Genomic DNA, 26,534 nt, shown 5'->3' with positions numbered 1-26,534 from the left:
TAAATAAAAAGGGGAAAAAAATCCCACCAAAATGTAAATTTAATATTTCAATGCAATAACGTTTGTTAATAGGGAATTTCTGTAGCATAGTGATCACAGCATGGGATTTACCTTGGACAATCTGAGTTCAAACTCCACTTCCTCCATTTACAGGCTGGGTGGCCTTGGGCTTTATCTAACTTGTCTTGGCTTCCATTTCCTATCAGTAAGGAATAAGGTAAGGTAGATAATGCAACGGTAACCCCTACCTCACACAGTTGATAATCACGGAATAGTCATGTATTTATAAACAACTTAAAACTAGCTATTCGTATTAAGTTACACTAACCCTAACTGCAGAAGCCCAGGAGAAAACAATAAAAATACTTCTAGTCTAAGGTGAAACCAGAGAGATAAGGGTCATCTGGCAGGTTCCGCTGCATTCCCTAAACTAGACTTTTGCCTCGAGGTGGGAATGAGAGAAGAAGGCCGGTCAGGAGACCTCAACCAAGCAAACCCACAACTCTGTCTTCCCGGGCAACGTGGTTGGGTAGACAAAGCCCTGAACTTTCTAACTCGGGCTAGGGTTTTGTTTTGTTTTTTAAATTTGCTTCCAAGACTTGGACGGAATAACCTGAGGAAAAGGTCACTATTACTAGAAAGAACCTAAAGGGACACGAGATAGTAAGCAGACGACTGTAATAAATGTTTCTTTGCAGGAGCAGCGAGATACGGGTCGGGTGTTTGTGTATTATCTACTCCACACAGCAGAGGAGGACACACTTCTTGGGTTTTCCGACATCCCAACGGGGAACCTTCTGCTCGGCAAACCTCTGGCTCCCCGCAGCCTCGAGGACTTCCCCTGGGGGCCTGGGGCTGGCGTCCGACAGATGCTAGTGCCTCTGGGCCCAGGCCTCACCCTTCGGCCCCTCCCTCCGGTGCACGCTTTCCACAGTCACCGTCCTCCGCGTCATGAGCCACGTACACAGGCACGGACCGGTGCCAACAGGGCGTGCCCGTTCCCCAGGCTGCAGTCTCCCGTCCCGGGCACCCCTTCGCGGCGTGACGCGTCCGCGAAAACTCCGCGGGCCCTCGAGGCCCTGGTGCGGCTTTCCTCCAAGCACCCCGGGATTGGCCCCGACGTTTCAGGGCTCTCCAGGGTCTCCGTGTCGCGGGCGAGCCGTCGGCGCGCCCACGGCGAGTGAGGCTGGCGCGCACTGGGCCGCCTCCCAGCCGGCGGAAGCTAGACGACGGGGACGCCACCGGGCGCCTCGCTCCCTTAACCGCGGGGCTGAGCGAAAGGCCCGCGCTTCCGCTCGTCTAGTTTCCCGCCATCCCCTCCTCTCCCGTCTCGCTTCCCTCCCCCCCCTCCCCCACTTCCCCTCGCTTCCTCCCCTCCCCTCCCTCTCCTCCCCCTCGCGCCCCCCCCCTCCTTCTCCCTGGCCTCTTCCCACTTCCTCCTCTTCCCTCCCGGGCTCGAGGGGCGGTGCTTGGTGAGTCACGGTCACGTGGGCCCGGGGCAAATTTCCGGAGACCTACTGAGGCTGCGCGCCGGAGGCCCCGCCCACCTCCTCACGCTCCCTCCCCCCCCGCCCCCGCCCCTCGGAAAGCCGGGGTCGGGTACCCGCCCCCTCCCCCCTCCCCCAGGTACTCTGCGCATGCCCCGCCCAATGCCGTCCCCCAGACTGGCGCCGCTCAGCGCTCGTCCTTGGACCGGCTGCCCTGGCTTCCTTCGCGCCCCTCCTTGAAGCTCCAGGCTGCCCCGCGGCCTTGCCTCCGACCTTGCGAGGAGCCGGCTGGCATCCTGAGAGGAAAGGAGCGGCGTCCGGGCGTTTCCGCCTTCGCCTCTGGGACGCTGCAGTCCCCTCGGCCCCGCTCCCTCGGACAGCCTGACTCGGGCACCCCCCCTCTCCCCCCACGGCTCCCGGGGGATGTAGACAAAGGGGCAAGACGTTTCCGAGAGACGTTGTGTCTTCCACTCCCTGAACGCACTGCTTCGTGGTTCAAACAAAGCATGTGCCCGGCCCAGTTTTTTGGGTTTTGGGGTGTTTTTTTTTTTTTTACTTACCCCCACTGAACCACCAGGAAAATAAACACCTTATTTTCCCTATCCTGTAGCATCCCTCACTTAGTGTTTCCAGCCACGAATAAAATGTATTCCTGAGACAGCAACTTTGGGGAGTTGGTTGACTTCACCCCAGGGTGACAAATGGCTACACAATGCCAATATTTCACTCAAAAGGGGTGTGTTATGCACGTGGTTCACCTCAAGAGAAATACATTTAGCCCTAGCTCGTTTGGCTCAGTGGATAGAGCCTTGGCCTGCAGACTGAAGGGTCCCCGGTTCTATTCTGGTCAAAGGCATATGCCCAGGTTGCAGGCTCAATCCCCAGTAGGAGGTGTGCAGAAGGCAGCCAATGATTCTCTCTCATTGATGTTTCTATCTCTCTCTCCCTTCCTCGCTGAAATCAATTTTAAAAAAATCTTTAAAAAAAAAAAAAAAAAAAAACACATTTAACAGTTTCAGGATGGGTTGGGTCTGGACTGTCATTTCCGGTGAGTGTCACTGAATGGGAGAGGGGCTGGAAAGTGGCATTGGCACCAGGTGTCCCAAAATGAAGTGACTTGGATGCAGGTGTCTTAAACGGACACAAGGTGCCTACGATTTCAACCAAAACAGTGGGAGTTTTACCTAAGTAAGCATCCCGGAACCAATCCCAAATATTTAAAAGCTGTCCATCTAAGACAGGTATGTGAGGTTAATAAATTCCCATTTCAGTACCTTAGCCTTGTATAAAGAAAGGTCAGGAAAATGAAGGCCAGGAAGTAAGTCCATTGTAGCCTAAGAGTATTTTGAGGAGAACACATCATTCAGTTGCTGTCATTTCTTTGGGCAAGAAAAGACACCACCAACAAGAAGTGTAAAAATAAAGGTTTTTTGAGTTACCTTATTTTGGATAAGAGTTTGAAAAAATTTTTAATTTTCCAAAAGCAAGGAGCGTAGTATACTATTCAATAAAACACGTGAGTCTTTACTAAGTACACAAACATCTTGTTTTCTAGCTTAATTCTTGATTCTTAGTATAATCGTGGCAAATTCTTAATAACCTCTAAGCACATATGTGAGAACTTACATCTGTGATTTTGCTTTCACATTTCACTTTCCAAGCCACTTACTGCTTATCAGCAGGTGTCAGTTTACCCTGTGAAAGAATCATAGTCAATAAGTTCTTCATTTTTCTGACACTGTTTTGTTCACATTCATTAGAACATTCCACAACTTGCAAAATGGACCATTCCAGGGTCACATGAAAAGGTCAATGGCTAAATACCACAAAAGGTAGTTATTCAAACCATTCCTTTCCCCTTCATTTGGGGAGGCGATAAGAGAAACAGAATAGTGGTAGTCTGGGAAGTTCTACAGTCCTGACAGAATTGAATATGTTTATACTAAACTGTAAAAGTATTTATATACTAGAGGCCCAGTGCATGATTTAATCATGCACCTGGTGCACCAGCGGGCTGTCCGCCGGTGCCCCAGGCCTTCCGAAAGCCTCCGGCGCTGCGGAGGCTTTCGAAAGGCCTTGCGCCGGAGCAGAGAGCCGGCCAGGTCCCCCGCTTTGGCCTTTGATCGCGGGGGACCTGTCCGGCTGGCTGTCCGCCGGCGACCCAGGCCTTCCGAAAGCCTCCGGCGCTGCGGAGGCTTTCGAAAGGCCTTGCGCCGGAGCAGAGAGCCGGCCAGGTCCCCCGCTTTGGCCTTTGATCGCGGGGGACCTGTCCGGCTGGCTGTCCGCCGGCGACCCAGGCCTTCCGAAAGCCTCCGGCGCTGCGGAGGCTTTCGAAAGGCCTTGCGCCGGAGCAGAGAGCCGGCCAGGTCCCCCGCTTTGGCCTTTGATCGCGGGGGACCTGTCCGGCTGGCTGTCCGCCGGCGACCCAGGCCTTCCGAAAGCCTCCGGCGCTGCGGAGGCTTTCGAAAGGCCTTGCGCCGGAGCAGAGAGCCGGCCAGGTCCCCCGCTTTGGCCTTTGATCGCGGGGGACCTGTCCGGCTGGCTGTCCGCCGGCGACCCAGGCCTTCCGAAAGCCTCCGGCGCTGCGGAGGCTTTCGAAAGGCCTTGCGCCGGAGCAGAGAGCCGGCCAGGTCCCCCGCTTTGGCCTTTGATCGCGGGGGACCTGTCCGGCTGGCTGTCCGCCGGCGACCCAGGCCTTCCGAAAGCCTCCGGCGCTGCGGAGGCTTTCGAAAGGCCTTGCGCCGGAGCAGAGAGCCGGCCAGGTCCCCCGCTTTGGCCTTTGATCGCGGGGGACCTGTCCGGCTGGCTGTCCGCCGGCGACCCAGGCCTTCCGAAAGCCTCCGGCGCTGCGGAGGCTTTCGAAAGGCCTTGCGCCGGAGCAGAGAGCCGGCCAGGTCCCCCGCTTTGGCCTTTGATCGCGGGGGACCTGTCCGGCTGGCTGTCCGCTGGTGCCCCAGGCCTTCTGAAAGCCTCCGGCAGCCATGGTACAGACGCTGAGCTCGCGGCGCCAGTGGCGCCGCGAGCTCAGCGTCCTGCTGGCCCAATCAGCTACCCCGGCCACCCTGAGTCCCGCCCCCTGCGCCTCCTGCTGGCCCAATCGTGGGCGTAGCGGAGTGATGGTAATTTACATATTACCATTTTATTATGTAGGATTTTTTTAAGTTTGAGTTTCTGTGGGTACCACAATTTTCTTTTTCTGGCTGAAAAATGGGGTGTGCACTTAAAAAAACATTAATGCTCGCAAACATCTGAATTCACAATATAATGTGCTTTTTATGCTTGACTATGTTACCCAATTCTGGCCAATAGGATCTGAGCTACCTACAGCAGGGCATGTTATCTCTCATAATAAAATTGACTCACAGAATTAACATTCCTTTCTTTTTCAGTGGATGTGGTCCTATTTACATATGACCCCTGAAACCTCTGCATCCAACAGATGACCCTGACAGAAGACATCTCCGGAATGCCAAAGGTGTCAGAGTGAAAACATGGTGAGATCTTAGTCTTTAAAGAGATTATGAAGGCCAAGAATTAACCCTAGGATTGTCCTATATGTAGACTTCCTATTGGATGCGAGAGAAAGTGTCCTTATTATTTAAACCACTTTTTATTGCATCTTGTGTTTCTTGTAAATTAAAAGTTTGCTGCTGACAACCTCTCTGTAGCAACTAGCTTCCAGGCTGGCCCCCAAACGGCCTCACCTGCTGGTATTCAGGTCTTCGTAGAGTCCCTTCCTACATTGAATCCGGGCTTGCCTTTGTGACTAATAGAATATGGCAGATATAATAAGTGTGACTTCTGAGGCTAGTTTATAAAGACATTACAGCTTCTGCCTTGATCTCCCTTGGATCACTTGCTCTGGGATAAGCCAGCTGCCATGTTGTGAGGCACTAAAGAAAGCTTGCGGAGAAGCCTTCTTGGATTGGAGCCAACTGGGCAGCACCAACTTGCCAGCATGTGAGTGAGTCTCCTTAGAAACAGATCTTCCAGTCCCAGAATAGTTGTCAGCTGACTGCAACCTCCTAAGAGACCTCAAACCAAAACACACAACTGAACTGCTCTTGAATGTCTGATTTGGAGAAGCTTTGAGAGTTTCAGCCACTAAGTTTTGGAGTGATTTGTTACACAGCAATTGCTACTTAATTGAGTGTTCTTCAACACCAGGAAAATATGCCCAAGTTGCCAGGGTGCTCCCAAAGTTAATACTATTGCTTTGGGCTTGGGAGCTGCATTGCAAAGATAAAATACAACCCTTCATTTTTTGAGTGCCCACCAAACATGATCCCAAGAATAATATAGAAAATTATAAGAATAATATTAAAAGAGTAGAGAGAGGAATTTATTGAGGAACTTGGGAGAGATTGATACGAAGAAAATATGAAAGTCATTGGAATAAAGGGAAGAATGTGTTTTGAAGAGGGACGGAGGTTGGGTGGTAGAATTTCATTATTTCTCCATAATGTCAGTGTCCATACTTGAATTTTGAAAAGCACTCTCTGGACAATAATGTCAGGCTGTGTACATAGCAAAGGGTCATATTAATTAGGTAATAAGCCATTAGAAAGCAAGTTTTAGACTCAATTCTCATGCTTATGATTTAGAGAAGAGGGCTCAAGAAAAACCTACCCTTTTCCACCATCAAGCAATTGCAACAAATGTTTATTCAGTTTATTATGTGGTAGGCACTGAGGGATAAAGTTAAATGTACTGGTTCAGCTAAGATTTATTGAACTCCGTCTGTATATCAGGCCCTGTTCTAGGCACTAAAGATTCAATGCTGAGCCAAACGAAAGCTTTTCCTTATGAAGTTAACATTCCATAAAGGGTTTTGGTAAGGAAGATGCTAGAAAAGGGGAGGAGATCACAGGCAAAGAAATAAGGATTAAGTAATATGTTTTCACATCATGAAAAAAAATGCAATAAAAATATAATAGGGCAATGAGGAAATGCACGAAGGGGTCAACTTTTGCTGGGATGGTCAAGGAAGATTTTTTTTGAAGAGGTGGTATTTAAGTGATGAGAAGTCAACCACACAAGGAGATTTCTAGGTGGAAGAAACAGCAAGTGCAGAGCCCTGTAAAGTGAATAACTTAAAGTGTTTTAGGGACTGAAGGAAGATCAATGTGGCTAGTTCCTGGTGCAAAGGACAAGAATGGTAGATGAGGTTTGAGGAGATGGGCAAGGACAAAACCAGAGGAGGCCAGGGTGAGTAAGGAATATGGACTTTATTCTGATTAGGAGGCACTGGAGGGCTTTAGATAAAGGAAATAACTTATCCCTTTAACTAAGGCAGTGGTCGGCAAACCGCGGCTCAAGAGCCACATGCGGCTCTTTGGCCCCTTGAGTGTTCTAATGCCACTTCTTCAAAAGAGACTTGCCCAGGCCAAAAACCGACTTCTGCGCATGGGCCATGAAGTTTCAATCACACTGTACGTGCGTGCACGCATGTGGTATTTTGTGGAAGAGCCACACTCAAGGGGCCAAAGAGCCGCATGTGGCTCGCGAGCCGCGGTTTGCCGACCACTGAACTAAGGGATTTGATTTATGTCTGAGAAGATCTTTTGGACTGTTAGGCAGAGAATGGACCCTGAGCACCAAGTAGAGAAGACCAGAGATGAGTTAGGTCAGTGGTCGGCAAACTCATTAGTCAACAGAGCCAAATATCAACAATACAACGACTGAAATTTCTTTTGAGAGCCAAATTTTTTAAACTTAAACTATATAGGTAGGTACATTGTTATTAACTTAATTAGGGTACTCCTAAGCTGGCCTTTGCTAAAAACTCAAGGGGCCAAAGAGCCGCATGTGGCTCGCGAGCCGCAGTTTGCTGACCACTGAGTTAGGTTATGGCGTTTTCCAGTGAACCAGGAAAAAGGTGGTAGTTGCTTGCATTAGAACCAAAGCAGTGGAGGTGGTAAGAAGTGGCAAGATTCTGAATTTTTTGAAGGCAGATCCCTCAAAACTTGCTAATAGACGGGATAATTGAGAAAAAAGAGAGTTCAAGATGAGTCCCTTGGTCTGGGGCCTGAACTCTTTCATGAAAGGTGGTGTTACTCTTTTAAACTGTTAAAATTAGGAGAACAGTTTTCTAGGGAAATCAAGAGTTCTGCTTTGGCCAATATGCTTATTGGGTGCAATAGATGTCCTTTAGACATACAGGTATCCCCACTTTTCAAAAGTTCACCTTACTTCTCTTCGCTTTTACAAAAGGCCTACAGTAGTACCTGTTTTCATAACAGAAATAAACTCAAAAAGAATTTCACTTCTATGAAAAAAGTGAAAACAGCTTTCAGCATTTGTTTTGCAGCGAGCTGTTATAGAGGCATTACATATTCCAAGCAGCAAGAGAGCCACCCAAAAGCTCCTTCCCAGGGAGCTACACTCATCACCAGCATACAAATTAATGTTAATTGCTTCTTTGCTTTAAGCCAGTGGTTCCCAACCATTTTTTGGCCATGCCCCACTTAAGCATCTCTAAAATCCTGATGCCCCCCCTGTGACATATAATTCTTATTATTCAAAAAGTGAACTCCTATTCAGGTGGAGGAAGCCTAAAAGGCCATTAACTTGGTCTAAACAAGCTTCCAAAGAATGTGGCATCCATGAAAGAGAAAAAGAAAAGAACGAAAGGACAGTTGAAGTACTGAGGAGAAATCACTAAGAAATTGTTTAAAAAAATAATAATATGAAGTGATATAAAAATATAGCAAATAAAGTTTCAAAACATATAATAGAGGACTGAAATGCATAAATATGTCACAATATATATTTATATACTGTATATGAGGCCCCTAGAACCATAAGAAGTGTAAAAAAAAAATCACTGTTAATAACTCATTCTCGATTGCCCGCCCCCCCTCCCCCCTGCTTAAAAATCAAATTGTCCCCTTGTGGGGCATGTGCCCAACATTGGGAGCCACTGCTTTAAGCCATAATGGCTTACAAAAGTTTCATAGGTATACTTTACTTTCGAATGGGGATGGAGTGAGAGTGGGGGTGGAAACCTGCATTAGATAATGTGTTTTCTCCCGGTCCTAGAGAAATTCAAAACTATTTACTCCTGCAATAGATTGTTAGGCACTGTTCTAGGTGCTGGAGCTGACAGTGATCAAAGCAGATTAAATTCCTGCCCTCATGGAGCTTACATTCTAGTGAGAAAGACCAAGAAACAAGTAAATAAATAAATATAATTCAGGTGGTGATAGGTGCTATAAAGAAAAAAACTTATTTAATTCATCCATATACTGAAAAAGTACCTTCTTTTTATAAGTGATCAGGCTGGGTGTGATTAACCAGGTTTTACCCTGAAAAGACCCTAGCATAAAATTTAGGACACGAACAACACAAAAATAAGTGCCACATCCCTGGCTGGTATGGCTCCACTGATTGCAGCATCTCCTAAGTACTGATGGGTCTTGGGTTCGAGTCCTGGTCAGGGCACATACCCAGGGTATGGGTTTGATCTCCAGTTGGGGTGCCGATGGGAGGCAACTGATTGATGTTTCTCTCTCACATCAATGTTTCTCTCTCTCTCTCTCTCTCTCTCTCTCTCTCTCTCTCTCTCTCTCTCTCTCCTTCCCTTCCTCTCTATCTAAAATTGAAGGAAAACATGTCCTCAGGTGAGGATTTTTTTTAAAGTGTCACAAAAACATAATTATAAAGCACTAAGTTCAAAGTAGAATGAGCTAAGTTTCTAATGAGAGCATCAAATAAAGAATAATTAATGAAAGGTATAATATTTAAGCAGGGCTTCAAAGGCAAGACAGAGTTTAGATTTATAGTACTGGCAGATAAGAGAAGGTATGAAGAACACGCCAAGCAATGAGACCAGTTTGAATGGGAAATGGTTTGTATTGAGAACACAGAGCAATACATTTTGGCAAAAGCATAGAGTATATAAAGGGGAATGTATGTTATCTATGGCTAAGTAATAAACTATGCCAAAATCTAGCAGCTTAAAACAACAAACATTTATTATCACTTTGTTCTGTGAGAGGGCTGGGCCCTCTTGCTAAGGCTGCAGTCATCTTGAGGTTCAACCAAGCAAGGTCAGCTTCCAAGCTTATTCATGTGATTGTGGGGAACCCTCAGGTTCTCCCTGGCTACTGCCAGGCACATCAGTTCCACGACACATGGGCCTCTCCATAGGACAGTTCAAAGATGGCAGCTGATTTCCCTCAAAGCAAATGAGGGAGAAAAGAGGGAGCAAGATGCAAGCCGGAGTCTTTTTGTAACCTAATCCTGGACGTGACATGCCATCACCTACGCTTCATAGAATATTCACTAGGTCCAACCCTTATTCAAGGAGAGGGGATTAGAAATGTGCAGGAATATTAGGAGGTGAGATTCTTTAGGAGCTATCTTAGAAGCTGGCTACCACGAGGAATAATCAGTGATAAAGGTAGAAATATAGGCTAGGGCCAGATCAAAGAAAGCCAACCTGAGAACAAAACTATTTGGATGGAAATGGAGGGTAGAAAGAAGCAAATTTAGTCTTTAAGCCCAATTCAGGGAAATTGAGATGTTGGATAAATAGAATTTTGAGAATCGTCTTAAAGATCAGCTGTTTAACAAGTTGGGACGGTCCACTGGACTGGTTATTGCCCTCAGGAAACAAAACCACTCTGTTTTATCAGGTGGTAACAGTCAAATAATTCTACAGAAGATAACTATCTGTCCCATAAAAACTTCTAACCATCTACCTTGACAATGCATTCCTGAAAATTCAGAGTTGACAACTAGTATTTGTGATTACTTTTCCTGTCTTAGGATAGGTTTGCTCTTAGTAGCTTTCAAAATTCTTTGATACCAACCCATAGTGAGAAATACATTTTATGTCATAACTCAGAATATATATGTACTAGAGGCCTGGTGCATGACATTCATGCACTGGGGGGCGGGGGGGAGGGGTCCCCCATCAGCCCGGCCTGCCCCTGGGGAGTAGTGGGCCTAAGCCGGCAGTCAGACATCCCCTGAGGGGTCCTTAGTGCTGCCGCTGCTGGGCTCACCAACCATGAGCCCGGCTTCTGGCTGAGCGGTGCCCCCCACTGTGGGGTGCACTGACCACCAGGGGGCAGCCCCTGCATTGAGCGTCTGCCCCCTGGTGATCAGTGTGCATCATAGCAACTGGTCGTTCTGCCGTTCAGTCGATTTGCATATTAGCCTTTTATTATATAGGATGTATGCATGATCAAATTAAAGTTTTACAGAATAGTAAGTAGCATCACCATACATGGCATACTGATTGTTTTTAATTCTATGCATTAAAGAATAAAAACTCGCCGAAACCGGTTTGGCTCAGTGGATAGAGCGTTGGCCTGTGGACTGAAGGGTCCCAGGTTCGATTCCGGTCAAGGGCATGTACCTTGGTTGTGGGCACATCCCCAGTAGGGGGTGTGCAGGAGGCAGCTGATCAATGTTTCTCTCTCATCAATGTTTCTAACTCTATATCCCTCTCTCTTCCTCTCTGTAAAAAAATCAATAAAATATATTTAAAAAAAAAAGAATAAAAACTCATGGTAATCCACTGAATTCATTAGTCTCTACTGCTCGGTCCTGTTTTGCAGTTAGAAAAATGCTGCTCTTCTAAAACATTAGCTTGAACATAAAGCAAAACCATAACACTTCTTACCAACAAGACTTTGGTGGTACACTTTCGCAAAAAGTGGGTAAGGGCACTGTTTACCATGCATTCTAGCCCAAAGCATAACAGCAAAACCCCAAGCACATCAGGCCTCAGTTGGAAGCCACTTGAATTAGATATGCCCCAGCTTGGCCTTTGAAAGCATGAATAAAACAACCATTACAAAAAGACAGTTCAACACCTCCTGCTCTTGGCATTAAAAGCAAAAATTGTCGTCACACCCAACCGTTTCCTCTATGCCCTGCCCAATCCTCTCCCACGTCCACAAAAGGAAAAGAGCAGTAGGTCAAGCTCGTTTGTTTATTAATTCATTCAACAAACATTTATCTCTCAGAAGAGGCCTTTTATTTCCAGCAAAGGACGCATCCTGCCTTTCCGGCAGCACCGAGCATTCCACAGCGGAGGGGCCCCATAGTTGCCTGGCTCAGCAAGACACATCGTGGCTGGAACGGAAGGATCAGGCTCGGAAGTCTCAGACCAGCATCCCAATGGAGGCAGTGCCTTTGTAAATACAGGGAAAGAAAGGCGCGGAGGGCGAGAGGTGCTCTCAAATCGGGGTGGGGATGGGGAGGGTGGAATGAGTGAAATGTGCGAAGTAAAAACTGGGGACTCCTACCACCTCTTTAGAATAGCCGCCCCCCTAACCGGGGCCCCCTATCTAGGGGATCTGGCTTGTTGTTCGGGATGTAGCATTTCCCCTGGTAGGGTTTTCCACGTTCCTACATAAAGGCTATCCCGAAACGGAGTTGCCACCCCAACTAATCGGGATAGTGCTAAAGAGTGAAAGCAGAAACTGACCATGGAGACAACGTTGCTGCCGGCGTTAGCCCAAGTTTGCAAGAAAAAAAAAATAAATACCCCACGTAAACCATAAAAATAACAAGCAGGAGAGGGTTGTGCGCGCGGAATATGTCCCCCAAAATGCCTTGAGTAGAAAGCAAACTGCTGGTAACACGGCCCGAGGGGAATTTGAAGGGAATCTTCATTCCTTAAAGACAACCGCATCTGTTGGCCACCAATCCTGGCAGAAATGAACAGGGAACCATGGGGTGGGGGGGATCTTGCCAGGCTGACCGGGGACCTAGAGAGAGAAGGGTCTGGCATTCCGGGAGCGTGGGGGGGCGCCGGGGGGCGGGAGGGGCGCGGGGGGGCAGTGGGCGGGGCCTGCGGGCCGGGGGCGGAGCCCAGGTGGTGTTGATACACAAAGAGAAGCACCCGGAGGCCCGGGCCCGCCCACTGACGCGTCCTCGGGGTGGCCGCTATAACCCGCCGCTCCCCGTGCCACTCCGGAGTCTCCATACGCCGCTGTCCCGGAGCGTCTCGCCCCGCACCACCCCCCGCTGCCCGACCACGCGTTCCCGCACACTCGCGCCTTTCCCCTGAGACGGCGGACGCCGCACGATTGGGGGGCAACTTGCCATTTCCCTTTTTTATTAAAATTATTTTTCCTGCTTATTTTTTGGGGGGGAGGGATTTTTGTTTTGTTGACGATTTTTGTTTGAGAAAAACCCACCGAAGGAGTTCGCGTGACATTCCGGGATTCAGGAGCGGAGACCACCGAGGTAACAGCGCGGGGGGTGGTCTGCAAAGGGCGCGAGGCCCCGGCGGGAGTGGGGGAGGGGCCGCGGCGGGAAGGCAGCTGCGGGGGTCGTTTCCTCCCGCAGAGAGGCGCTTACGGTTAGCGGGGCCGGCCTTATCCCCCGGCCTAACCCCGGCCCACAAGGGGGCTGCGGGGGGGGGGAGGGTCGCCGCCCACCTTCGGACAGGGGAGGGGTGCGCGGCGCGGGGGCCTCGTGCCCGCCCGGAGCGGAACCGCATTCTCCCGTTAGGGGGAGGGGAGCCAGCCAGGCCCGCGTCTCCGCTGCGGCAAGTCTTGTGACTGGTTTGCATGAATAAAAATAATTAAATCCAGGGTGTCTGGAATTTGGGGGCACGAAGGTGGGTTTGGGTTTCTAGTGTAGCAGAGGCCACGATTGGGGAAGACGGGCAGAGGACGTTTGACAATCGGCGATCGATATTGCATCAGTTGCCTTTCCGGGCATAGGAGGGGCCGGCGGCGCCAGCGCTCGCCAGCCACATGCCCGTGGACGGGAGTGCTCGAGGGCACGGGCGTGCGGTGTAAACAAACCCGCTGCGCTCCCGGGGACGGTCCTTCTCCCCTGCTCCACGGAGACTCCCGTCTGCCCTTTCCGCCCCCCTCGGTGGGCGAACGGCCGCAGAGGCATCCCCCCCTCTGGGGGCTCAGGGCATGAAAGGACGGGTTCCGCGGCACTGCTGTTTTAAATGCTGGAAACGGGGAGCTCTCCGTGCGCCTGGGCGGCATGCACACCTAGCCAACGCCTGGGTGGGCTGTGCGCCCGGCGTGCCTGGGCACGACCAGAGAGAGGCAGGGGAGTCAAGCCACAGACCTCCCCGCACCCCGTCCTCCGACTCGGGATCACGGAAAGGCTGAAATACTAAAAATGTGCTGTGGGGCTTCGGGGTCCGACGGGCGCGGGACCTGGGCGGGCGCGGCGCCGCGGTGGGACCATCTTTGTTCTCCGCGGCTCGCCGTCTGTACTTTTCCGCCCCTCGGCGCGCCCCCGCCCCGCGCGCGCGAGGCTGGTACTTTTCCACTCGCCTGGCGGGGGCTGGGTCCGCCGCGCTGCGCCGCCCGGCGGCGTCACGTGACCCGGGCTGGGCGGGCGCTGCGGGTCCTGACGCGCCGCCTCTACCTTCGCCGGCAGGCAGGCAGGCAGGCGGGCGGGCGGACACGCCGGGCGGTGCACCGCGAAGGACAAAAGGCGTCCAGTGTTGCTCGAAGCATCTGATCCCTCCCGGCGCCCAGCATGAAGAAAGCCGAAGTGGGAAGATTCAGTATTTCCCCGGATGAGGACAGCAGCAGTTACAGTTCCAACAGCGACTTCAACTACTCCTACCCCACCAAGCAAGCCGCTCTGAAAAGGTGGGAGAAGTTCTGTCCTTTTTTTTTTTTTTTAAATGCGGCTTGTGCTTCTGTTTCTTTAAGTTACTGTAGCGTTTGGAGAATGATCGCTGAAAGAGCTTCGGGTTGTCTTATTGCAATGACAGTATCTGGCGTGAAAGTCGACTCCTACTTAACACTTAAGCATTTAAATGAAGGTGTGTGGCAACGAAAGGGCTGTTTTGTGTTAAAGCATTCTCTTGTCTATTTCGATCTAACTTAAGATTTTTCTTTCTTTTTTTTTTTTTTTTGCAGCCATTATGTAGATGTAGATCCTGAAAACCAGAACTTTTTACTTGAATCGAATTTGGGGAAAAAGAAGTATGAAACGGACTTTGTAAGTTAAAAATAATAAATAATTTGTGTGTCTGTGGCTTTATGGAGTGAAAGAATAGTTTTACTTTTAGATTTCAAATCTATCTTGCCCAAAGCTGGTTTTCTCCATTTAATTATTGTTATATGTTTGGTTATCGTTTTCCCTCTATGTAGCATCCAGGTACTACTTCCTTTGGAATGTCAGTATTTAATCTGAGCAATGCGATTGTGGGCAGTGGAATCCTTGGGCTTTCTTATGCCATGGCTAATACTGGAATTGCTCTGTTTATGTAAGTATGTGTAAGTAGTGAGTCTGCCATGCAGGGCAGTTAATATGATGATACAACGCGTTTTGGCCCCAGAAACTATAACTTGAAAATCATTTGCTTAAAATTTAAAATACGAGAAATAAAAAAACATTTTATTCTGGTATATAATTGCATGATATCAAGAAAGCCAATTAGGGAAAAATAGGACAACAATTAAAACTTGAAAATTAAGTCTAAAGTCTTTAAGTCAATGGGAATAGTTAAGACAAAGTATTAACAGGTGGATATTTTAAAGGAAGTATTAATAAATCCAGGGTAGTTAGAAATTTTACTTGGCAAAAATCAGAAGCAAAAAAAATATTAATAAGCATAGTACTTCCAAATCAGTTTGGTAAATTGGCATAGACTCCCCAAGGACCTGTGGCCCCTGCATGTTTAAGGAAAACAAAAAATTTAAAAAATATATATATGATGTAGTGGTATTTGCTAACCTGAAATAGGTTTATTTTAAGAAAAGTGAGTCATAAAGCAGTTTTTAAATATTCTAGATCTGATTGCCATATGCCATAGCAAGAAATTAATGTTTTAATAAGTACCTGCTTCTAAATGGTATTTTTTTTCCTAGTTGACAAGTTAGAATTAATTACTCCTGTGCTTTCCAGCATGTATACCTAGAATAGAGTTTTGGAGCTATAGGAGATTTTAGAGCAGTGGTTCTTAACCATTGTGGGGGGTCACTGGCCCTTGGAGAGTGTAGTAGAAAGTATGGACCTTAGTTCCAGGAAAAAAGGCACAAAACAAAAAAATACAGTAAAGTTCAGCGTGCATTTTCAATGATGTTTATGTCATAGGTATTAAGTTTAAATACCTTTGGGCTTCTGGCTAAGTCAATTTCTGTGGAAGATGTATGATTGATTTTGTTGTACAGATGAAGAAACATGGAATTGTCCCTTTGTGACAGATAGACATTTTGTTAGCTGACAGGTGTCTTCTCTTCAAGTTATTTTCCCAGCAAAGTAAAATGTTCATGAAAAGAAAAGCAGATGTTTGCAAAGCTCTGCTGAAGTTAAGCACAGTTTGAGCTTTGAAAGCCAGAATTAAGCTTCCTTCATTAACAGGAGGCTTTTGAGACCTCTTACTAAAGTGAAGGACCAGACATTTACATAGAAAGGCCCCTGGAGTTTCAAAGTTTTTAGTGGGAGAATTGAATGGCATCATTATTAAATATTTGAAATCCTTTCTAACTCTTACTATAAAAACTGGAAGCCGTTTTTAAGTGGGGTTCTAGTGCAGTATTTTACATGGCATCTCAGTTTCATAAGTAAAACCACAATTCTGATATATGAGCCTTGTGCTTTAGAAATTATTTATATTTTAATAGGGTCTCTGTGTTTGATGATTATGGTTACATAGTATCAGGAATGCTAAAGTGGTTTTTAATCCATCAGTATTTTACTCTGGAGCTCACCTTATCAAGTAGAATCAATCTTGAGGTTGAAAGAGAACCTCCAAGGTTCTGAAGTCCATGCATCTCTCACTGTCATTTCAGTGTAAAGAAAGGGGGACTGGCTTTGTCAGCATACTTTGAAAACCGTTTTTTATTAAACCAGCAGCTTTGACTACTTAGATGTCCTTCCCCACCTCAGATTAGACCCCATAAAACATTTGGCGTTAGAAGAGCAGTTTGATGTCACCACCTATGTTTAACTAACAGACATCAGTTTCTTTGCCAGACCTTATATGGTACTGTATTCGGTTTGCTCTTAACAGAATCAAAAAACATTTGACTGTCTTCTTGTTTGCAGAGTTTAGAGTTTTCTCTTAAGAGTTTCCCTGATTTTGATTTGTTGTTCCTTCTACTAAAAAGAAATGTATATTTTTCTTGGCTTGCCCTGGGGGAGGAAAATAAAGCTGGAATGAGAGAGGACCTGTGCCCTAAAGAGAAACATTAGGAAACCTTAGTCCCAGTTCTTTTGTCTCCCACCCTATTCCAGGGAGGCTATAGCCTAGACAGTTGGACTAATAAGTCTACGTATTCTAAATAGCACAGGCATTGTTTAACTCTGTGACAATGCTGGGCCTATATTCCACACCATAGATTGTCACATTAGTTGCTTCTTTGATTTATGCTATCTCAGTTGGATCTCAAAAGTACCTTGTAGGCTAGGTTTCCTGGCAGGTATTATCACCATTTTACAGGTAAAATGAACTATTAAAGTGCAGACAAGGGGCAAGTATGCAGCTAACTATTAATGGTGTCCGAATTCAAATTATAAGTCTCATAACTCCACCACTTCAAAGCTAGGCTTTCCATAACTCCCTGCATGTTTGGTTCAATGGGTAAACTCCTGCCCTTACTAGTACTGTAGAACCTATTCTATTACCTGAGATATGATGTAAGTTTTTTTAGGGCTAGGTAAGAGAATATGTTGACACTAGCCAGTAGAGTGTCATTCTTGAGGATATTCTAGCACAAAAATATTAGGACAAGTTCCATATTTAATGTTCAAATAACAACACTGAAGAATTGTCTTTAAATAGAGCTATGCTTGTTTATAACCTTGTACCTTTTCTTTCTCTCATCAGAATTCTCTTGACATTTGTGTCAATATTTTCCCTGTATTCTGTTCATCTCCTTTTGAAGACTGCCAATGAAGGAGGTATGGTAGCATTCTTGGTATTTCTGAAACAATTATGCCTGTATGATTTTGCTCCCCGTATAAAATACTTGCTTCACGCTACTGCGTTCTTCAAATTATAGGGTCTTTATCATATGAACAGTTGGGACACAAGGCATTTGGAATGGCTGGAAAGCTTGCAGCCTCTGGATCGATTACAATGCAAAATATTGGAGGTAAGAATTTTTTAAAAGGTGATTTGGGTAGACTTTTTGTGTAGCAGAGTGGTGACACGTTACTTTTGGTGTCACGTGCCACATTTTGCACTTGTAATGGTATAATTTCTTTTCCTCCAGCTATGTCAAGCTACCTCTTCATAGTGAAATATGAGTTACCTTTGGTGATCAAGGCATTAATGAACATTGAAGATACAACTGGGTAGGTGCTAAGTAAGGTTACTCATAAGAAACAATTCTAGTCTAAAATAGTTAGATACATTTTATCAAAGTTGGGTACAAAATTATTATCAGCAAATTATTGTAAATGTTATTGTTGAAACTGAGAACTTTTGAGAATGAAAGGCCAAAGATGGTAGCTAGTCCTGTAACTCTGAATAACTTAAGTTTTAGCCTACATGTAGAAACAGGTTTTCTAAACTTTTCTCTTTATATTTACTCTTTAGAAATTATAGCTGAATAACACCCCAACCTATGTTAGGACTACAACTTTTAATTGTGTTAAAAACCGACTCCTATCTGCTTTTTGTAAATTAGAAATTCTTAAAACTTAATCTATTTAAAATTTGTAATACCAGAAATGTATGACCATGATGTAGACATTTTATCCTTCTAGCAAAGTTACTCATCCCAGGCTACTAACACGTTTTTATCTAAAGTAAACATGGGGGAGATAATTTACTTCCCCACTTATATGCAGCCCTTTAGCTCAAAATCCAGATGTGTTGTGGTTATCTCCATGCTTTAGAAATTTATTTTAGTAACCTGATCTATAGATACTAGTTTTCTGTTGGATCTTTGTTGCTGAAGTGAGTGGAGCAGAATTCATAGGGCAATTAGAATTTGAAATAGTGATTTAAAAGAGAGGGTATAGTTGATTAAGGAAAAATATTGCTAGAACTCTTAGGACTCCTGGGTAGTATTTTCTCTTAACTTCAAAAGGGATCTTTTGACTATTTTTACATTTAAGGTGGGTCAAGGTATTAAAATATACTCTTGACAATCTGGCATAAGTCCGGGTTTGGGGATTGGTTTTTGTCTGTTTTGCTTTGTTTTGTTTTTGCCTATGTATTTTGTCTATGTATGAAAAAATTTCTTTGTTGAAGTATTTCATATGTACATTTGCTAACAAATTTCTGAAAGTAGCTTATTTTAAAATTTCCTTGTTTCTAGCATTAAAAATTACAAGCCAAAGCCATGACAAAGTTTGGTGTACAGTTTTTCTAAAAATGCTCAGAGATAAGATTACTGGCTTAACAGTGCCTCTTTGTGTTCCCTATATTAGTAGCAAGCATTTAAGAAGTGTTTTATGTTATGAATCAACTGGCAGCCTTCCCAGAGCAAACAGTGGGACAAAAGTTATACTGTTTCATACCCCATTCCTAACCTGAGTGAACATTCATCTAGCACCACCAAAGTTGGAGATTTACTCCTGTTCATAGGCTTTTTGAATAAGCGATACTTCCAAACCTATCTTTTTTTGTGTATGTTTTTATAGTACTTATATAAAATGAGTCCTATGAGAAGACGTGTATATTATTCTGAGAATATTTGTGACTGGTTTTGACCTAGTTTTTCTTTTCTTTAATTCAGACAGTGGTATCTGAACGGTGACTATTTGGTTCTACTGGTGTCGTTGCTGCTCATTCTTCCTTTATCACTGCTGAAAAATTTAGGTGAGCAAACCCATCTCTAAAGAGGCTTGAAATGACCCTCTCACTAGCTAATTGGCTTTCTCTTAATAGACATTGAGAGCTATAAAGCTCTAAAAACATATCTTTAGGAGTTGCAGCATACAAACCTCTTTAGGTCTTGCAAAATCCTAGCACGATCACCACCAAGGCACTAAATTATGGTGTTGACATTTTATGATATCTTATACTTTGTAAATAATAATAATACAAAATGAATGAAAGTTTTTATTTTAGTTATTAACAACTACTTTTAACTAATTCTATAGCTTAGTATGTAAGAATTAGAAACTTAATATTGTGGCCATGTTGAAGTTTTCCTAGCAGAATTGAGTTATTTTATTTAGTAGAAGAAATATATTTGCCCTAAACCTATTTCATTAAATTAACATTTATCTTCCCCTGCTAGGATATTTGGGATATACCAGTGGCCTTTCCTTGTTGTGTATGCTCTTCTTTCTGATTGTGGTAGGTATAACTTCTTTAAAGCTAGAAATTTTTTTTTATATGCCCTGTCACATCATTCAGTTTAACAAATGAAAAATAATATATTTTCAGGTGATTTGCAAGAAATTTGAGATTGCTTGTCCTTTTGAAGATGCAGTAAACATAAACAGCACCTTCATAGAGCCAACAGCTTTAGTACCTCATATGGCATTTAACACGACTGATGATTCTTGCAGACCGCATTATTTTTTCTTCAACTCACAGGTAACTAAATATAATCTTCATTGTCTGAAAGGAAGATTTTAGGGAAGAAAAGGTGGAAACTTTAAAATAACTCCCAAGGTAAAGGAAGAGGGGTAAGAGCTGCTCTTTAGAAAACATGATTAGCTTATTACTGAGGACTGAGAAGAAAGTATTCGTTTTGTGTCTTAATGTAGATTAAGAAATGAGCCCTAGCTTGTTTGGCTCAGTGGATAGAGCGTCAGCCTGCGGAGTAAAGGGTCCCGGTTCGATTCCAACCAAGGGCACAGGTCCTAGTGCAAGCTCAATCCCCAATAGGGGGCATGCAGGAGGCAGCCAATCATTGATTCTCATCATCAATGTTTCTATCTCTCTCTTCCTCTCCCTTTCTGAAATAAATAAAAATATATTTTTTAAAATGGAATAAGAAATGAAATATAATTACGTTAATAATTGACACATTCAGAAATTGGGACACTGATCACACATAGTGAACAAATTAGAAGATTGGAATTTAATTATGTAAGGAAAACTCTTGTAGGTTTTGATTATAACATTAGTTGATATAAAATATAAGTTGCACAACTGATAGGACATGAGTTTGTTACATTGGGATATTGAGTGCATTTTTACATCTTTTGCAGACCGTGTATGCTGTCCCAATTCTGACTTTTTCATTTGTTTGTCATCCTGCTATTCTTCCCATTTATGAAGAGCTGAAAGAGTGAGTGCCATACCTATTTTAATATAGGTTTTTTGGAAAAAAATTATGTGATTACTGCTATAACTACTGCTAATAAACATTTTTGTGTTTTTCTTTGAATTTACATAGCCGCAGCCGCAGAAGGATGATGAATGTATCCAAGATTTCATTTTTTGCTATGTTTCTCATGTACCTGTTTGCTGCCCTTTTTGGATACTTGACATTTTATGGTAAATAATGTCTGTTTCTTTAAAAAAAGAATCACATTGTGAAATGAAATTGATATTTTAATATCTATAATTCTATTTAAAATTCAACCTGTTTTAGTATGTTTCATTTGTGATAAGAAATTGAATTTAGAGCTTAGAATTTTCTATAGTATATTTAATCAGTAATTTTTAGAATCCAGGTTCAGAAGTATACCATTAGTCATTTGATGCCATTTTTTATATGATACACTTCTATCAACGTTCATCCTACCTTTTTCCTCCCATCACTTTCAAGTTATACAACACATGCAGACTGTAAGCCAAATCATGGGATTTAGCTATTTAGCTCCTGTTGTTTTTAATGGGGGTCATGTGGCTAAATCTCTACTTGGTATTTAGAAAAATTTTCCTTCAATGTTATTTTAATTGCATTAACCCTAATTCTAAATTAATCTTATTAGCCTCTTAGTTGGTAGTTATTTTGTGAGTAGCTAATAATAACTTTGTAAATTTTGCCACAAGTTAGATCTTCTACCCAATCTCCAGAGAAAACAGCACACTTCAAGTTTTGTTTTTGTCTTTTTGTCTTTCTCCACAGAAAATGTTGAGTCAGAATTGCTTCACACATACTCTAAAGTCTTGGGAACTGATATCCTTCTTCTCATTGTCCGTTTGGCTGTGTTAATGGCTGTCACCCTGACAGTTCCAGTGGTTATTTTCCCAGTAAGTAATCACTTGCTCTCTTTTCAGTAGGAATGAGTTTAAATGTGAAGATTTGTGAGATTTTTATCTTCTGGGAGAAGGGAAACCCCACTAGAGCAATATTGAATTGATGGTTGTTTTGAGGGGGCTTTTTAAAATACTTTGTAAGTTTTTAAAACATCCCAGGGCATGTTTTTCATAATTGAAGGTGTTAAATGATCTTTTCAGTGTTCATATGTTTAGAAAACAGCAGTAGAGGAAGGGGCACAATTTTATTTAAATAGCTGCTTGTTTTAAATACATTTTCTATTTGGGTTTTTTATTAATTAAAGCTGAAACTTTAATTTGTTTATCTGTTTATTTATTTTTGCAGATCCGGAGTTCCATAACTCAGTTGTTTTGTCCAACAAAAGATTTCACTTGGTGGCGTCATGGTCTCATTACAGTGTCCATCTTGGCATTTACCAATTTGCTTGTCATCTTTGTCCCAACTATTAGAGATATCTTTGGTTTCATTGGTAAGTTTTAGAAAGTATCAAGCTTGATTTAAGTATCAGGAATTTAAGGTTTAAACAATGGATGATAAGTGGTTTATTGAACTCTCAAGAAATGGTAAATGTTCTTTTACAGGTGCATCTGCAGCTGCTATGTTGATTTTTATTCTTCCGTCTGCCTTCTATATCAAGTTAGTTAAGAAAGAGTCTATGAAATCTGTGCAAAAGATTGGGGTGAGTAAGAGATTATGGCTATAGAAACTAATAATCTTCCAATAACAAATTCCTCAACTGATTTTAATTTTAGTCTCTTAGCTATCATTCGTTATAGTTTCACTTTTATGTTTCTAGTAAATGTTTCTATAACAGTGTGCTTCACAGTTGAAAGATTGGGGGCAAGGAGGTGAAAGACAGTTTGCCTTCTAATACATGCTTAATTTAATTGCAAGAAAATTATTAGATATTAGAGAGATGGAGTATAAAGTGTAAAGATACTTAGCGTTCAGCACTTGTTGAACCAGTATTTTGGGGGCTGCCTGTTGTGTGACAGGCACTTAAATGGGCCTTGAGTATATGAAAGAGAAAAAGAGGGGTTGTTTAGTCAAACAAGAAAAACCATCTTCAAAGCAAAGTTTGGGGTGGGACTGTTTGTAATAACTAATTTTTCAAAGGGTATGATATATTAAGTGTAAATGATTATGGTGGGTCTGTTTAGGAAAAAAGACTGCTTTTCAATTTTTATTCTCTACTACCATGCTAATCTGATTAAAGGACTGGAATTGTTTATAAGCCAACAACTGTCATCTTTTTACTCTAAGTATATAGTGGCAGTAATTGAAGGGTGGGTAGGATTAGAAGTAAACTTCTGTCCATTAGAAAGACCTGGCCTTGACTCGGGCTGCATTTTAGGATGACTTGGGTTTGTTTTCGTGACCTCAATTTTTGCTTTGAAAAGATCCAGCCCAGTGCTGCTTTACGAAGTAGTTTATACAGCAAAGAAAATGATTTACCTTTTCATTGGAGAGAAAGAAATTTAATAGTGAAATTTTGGAAGGTTTCAGAGAGTTATTTTATATTATAGAAGACTCTTTGATTACTTCAGACCATTTAAATATCTTTAGCGAGGGGGAACTGTAGTTCTGTAAAATACTGCAGTAATTTTAGTAATGACAAGCCCATTTTTCAAAGTAGAAAGAGAAATGTTGAACGGAACATATTTTGTTGCTTGCTGATCAGTGTTCTCTGTGTGCTCATTGCAGGCTTTGTTCTTCCTGTTGAGTGGCTTCGTGGTGATGATCGGAAGCATGGTGTTGATTATCCTGGATTGGGTACACAATGCCCATTAACTGGCACTACTAAAACTTCAATAGTCCATTTGATGCCAGTGTTGAGTCAACTCTCAACTACTATGAAATTTCACCTAATGTTTTCAGTTTCACTTCCTTTTGAAGTGCAGATTCCTCGCTGGTTCTTCTGAGTGCAGAATAAGTGAACTCTTTTTTTTTGTTTGTTTGTTTTTTGTTTTTTTTTGTTTTTTTTAAAGGAACTATTCTGTATGATAGAAATGGACATTAACAACAAAACCACGAGTCTCGGGTTAATGGAAGTGACAATTTTATTCCATTCCAGAGAATGGACGAACTCTTAACTTTTATCAAGCCACATGTTTGGCTGTGTCATTGTTTAAACTTGGATATTTTATGGTTTTACTTGAATGTGCCTAATGGAACCATTTGATGTGAGAAACAATTCTTAATTTACAGCAAAGTATTGAAATAACCATTGAGAAAAACACTATTATTTTTTGTACCAAAAATATTTAAAGACCTCAGAAGCACTATTTTACTTTTAAAAAATGCTTTTTTTGAACATTGTCCAAAAAAACAGTTGTCAGTAAATTCCGTAAAAAAAATTTTCATTGTTTAAAAACAAATGTATTATGAAATGAATTGCCTTTTTGTAGGCATAATAAGCCAAATATGTTTTTTATCCAAAATGATTTTTAGGAAAAATGATGTAATGAAAAATTGTACTATGAGTTAGGAGCATAGTTTTTTTTCCATGTCAGACTTCACCATTGGAGGATAATGGATTGCCTATTGTTACACCAAATCAGATGAACCCTGTTCATCATTTTTCTTCTCTGTTCCCAAATAATTTAGTTCATTCAGACAAATATTTATGGCTTCAGTCTATTAGAATGGAAGATAATGCAGATATTTCTGTGGGGAGTAAAATAACTAATTTTGAGGTACCAAATAGTGCAATTGGGTAAAACAGGGTTTATTCAGTTGCGTCTGTTTCCAGAGTTGGATTGACAGCTCTGTGTTTTTGGGCCAGCCCTTTGTTAACACTGCTTCCAGCGGCGGGAAATGGGCATTTGATGGCAATAAGGCCAAAACTATTCTAACCAGAGTACAACTTTTCAAAATGCTCATCTACTACTGGAAGTGTGAATTACTTGATACTGTATGGCTTAGTCATGTTCATGTTTCGTCTACAGTAGAGGTCTAATCTACAGTTTACACCGATATTTGGAATAATGTAAGTTCTCTTTATATAGGCCACTGGGTTTCATGCAGTAAGCTTTCTAAATACTTACTTGCACTGGAATGTCATCTCATTCTTGTACAACACAGAATTATTTGTTTACATCCAACAAATGGTTAGCTAGGGGAAACAGTGCAACCTGAGTGTAAGTAGTTGGTACAACTGCATGTTCACCCTTCCATATAAATTCCAGTTAGAACTGAAAAAACTAGTTGGCTTTTAAGAGCACATTTATTGTATGTTACGGTGTATGGTGAATATATTATTAAATAATGTGGTACTTTGCTCATCAGGCATAATGTCTAAAATCTAATATACATAATTCCATTAGTGGTTGAGGGAAGCAAATAATGGAATCATCAATTGGTCATCTGGCTGTTAAGGATTTCTCTTGAACTAAACATTTTTTAGTTCTAGGCAAGGGCCAGAAATGGGGCAGACATGGTTTTTGTTACACATTCTTGTATTATATGTGACTAGCTTATAGATCAGATATGTCTGTACTTAAAGACCCTTGTGGAACTGGAAGACGTCTTGTAGTGCTACTTTGGTGAAACCAATGGTCCATTTGTGTTTGTTTCTACAAAAATAAGCAATTGGGGACCACCTAGAAAGGCAGTGAGAAGGCAGATTCTACAGCACTGCTTTCATTTAATTGGGCTTTGGTACTCCCTTCGAATCCAGAACCTCGCCTTTAGTTCAGAGCAAGAATTGGTACTTCTGCTGGAGTTCCTGAAAGAATTGCTGATTTTGGATCTAAGGCCTATCGGAGAATACCAAGTAAAAGTTTACGTCCTTTCCTAGGGGAAGAAATACCCCATCAACCAGGAAAGAATGGAAAAAAAGTCCTCACAGCTAATCAATGTGGGGAGGCTCATCCAATCTTCTTTGGCTGTTTGAGGTTCAAAATCAGTTGCTTAGGATAAATTCCATTGCATGATTTTCTTGGAGCTATCTTGTCTGTCCTGAGGTTCCTGAACAGTGAATTCCCATTAATAAGCAGTCTTCAGTATTAAAACCACTGTCTTGTCACCTCATTTTGCATTACTGTCTTCCGTGGATGTTTCAGTTATAACTGTAATGTTATTTATAGAACAGCAGTAATCCATTAAAGCTAACCTATTTTTCAATATTTATGATAATCTATGTACATACATTGTCTGTCCATATGTATTTGTAAATAGGTTGTATATAATTCCATGGGTCAGGTTTGGGTCTTGGGTTCAAATGTATATATTCCTGTAACTTTCTTAACTGCATTTTGATGAATTCACATTATGTATATCTAAGAATTGTCCCAAAATTACCTGTACAGAGATGTCAATATAAACAAATTGATAAATTGTGTAAACACTAAAAATTTTAAATATTGTTTAAATTGTATTTGCAATAAACAGACTGGTTTAAGCATTATTTTTTTTTTCATGAAAACTTGGTGCAAATTTAGATCTCTTAAATTTCAAAAAGATCTAAATTTTCAAAATGCAGTAGTTATCAAAATGTGATCTAGTGTAATGAAATCAAATGTGATCTAGTATAAGGAAAGACCTTTGAGAACCTACATGTGTTAATCTTATGTATATAGTGTAAAAACCCCCTTGTACTGTTAGAGGCCAACAATTCCAGTATGACTTGTTGGCAAAGAGTGCTACACCGTTTCAATGAAACAATGTATGTTTTAACTGAACTAAAATAAATACATGCTTAATCCTGAGTAGCAGTGTTTTCTTTGGGGTAATAGGATCAGCAGTGGCTGATGTATTTTGTAAGGACAACACCTAGCATATAGGTCCATATTGATTTGATTATAATGATGAAGGGAAAAAAAATGGTCAGGAATAAAGTTCTGCTTTTAAGTTCCTGAAAGATTGTAAATTGACAGTAGAAAAAAAAAAAAAAAAAGTCATCTCAAGGACCCAGGTTTGAACCTGCTGTAAGTAGGCCAATAGTGCATCAGAGTCACCT

At 42.7% G+C, this 26,534-nt stretch overlaps 1 protein-coding gene across 2 annotated transcripts; it reads left to right on the top strand.

Moving 5' to 3' along the window:
- Positions 1-12,388: 12,388 nt before the first annotated feature.
- Positions 12,389-26,283, top strand: SLC38A2 (solute carrier family 38 member 2). Of its 2 annotated transcripts, none has more exons than XM_079775886.1 (16): positions 12,389-12,695; positions 13,864-14,077; positions 14,351-14,432; positions 14,585-14,700; positions 17,266-17,339; positions 17,441-17,533; positions 17,654-17,735; positions 19,127-19,209; positions 19,634-19,692; positions 19,783-19,935; positions 20,556-20,635; positions 20,744-20,844; positions 21,422-21,546; positions 21,899-22,043; positions 22,156-22,253; positions 23,279-26,283. In XM_079775886.1, exons 2-16 carry the CDS (start codon positions 13,962-13,964, stop codon positions 23,363-23,365), a joined length of 1,494 nt encoding a protein of 497 aa, XP_079632012.1. In that variant the 5' UTR covers positions 12,389-12,695; positions 13,864-13,961; the 3' UTR covers positions 23,366-26,283. The 2 variants fall into 2 exon arrangements, with proteins under 2 accessions (XP_079632012.1, XP_079632011.1); XM_079775885.1 differs by having other exon boundaries at positions 12,390-12,695; positions 13,860-14,077.
- The last annotated feature ends 251 nt before the right edge of the window (positions 26,284-26,534 follow it).

This window comes from Cnephaeus nilssonii (assembly GCF_951640355.1).
Source record: "Cnephaeus nilssonii genome assembly, chromosome: 6".
Lineage (NCBI taxonomy): Eukaryota > Metazoa > Chordata > Mammalia > Chiroptera > Vespertilionidae > Cnephaeus > Cnephaeus nilssonii.
Note: the sequence above shows the minus strand (reverse complement) of the source record. Positions and strands in the feature narration are given on the sequence as shown.

Coding starts and splice junctions, on each gene's coding strand:
- SLC38A2 (XM_079775886.1), top strand. CDS start 13,962: ATGAAGAAAGCCGAAGTGGGAAGATTCAGTATTTCCCCGGATGAGGAC. Junction 14,078..14,350: donor AAGCAAGCCGCTCTGAAAAG/GTGGGAGAAGTT, acceptor TTTTTTTTGCAG/CCATTATGTAGATGTAGATC. Junction 22,254..23,278: donor AATCTGTGCAAAAGATTGGG/GTGAGTAAGAGA, acceptor TGCTCATTGCAG/GCTTTGTTCTTCCTGTTGAG.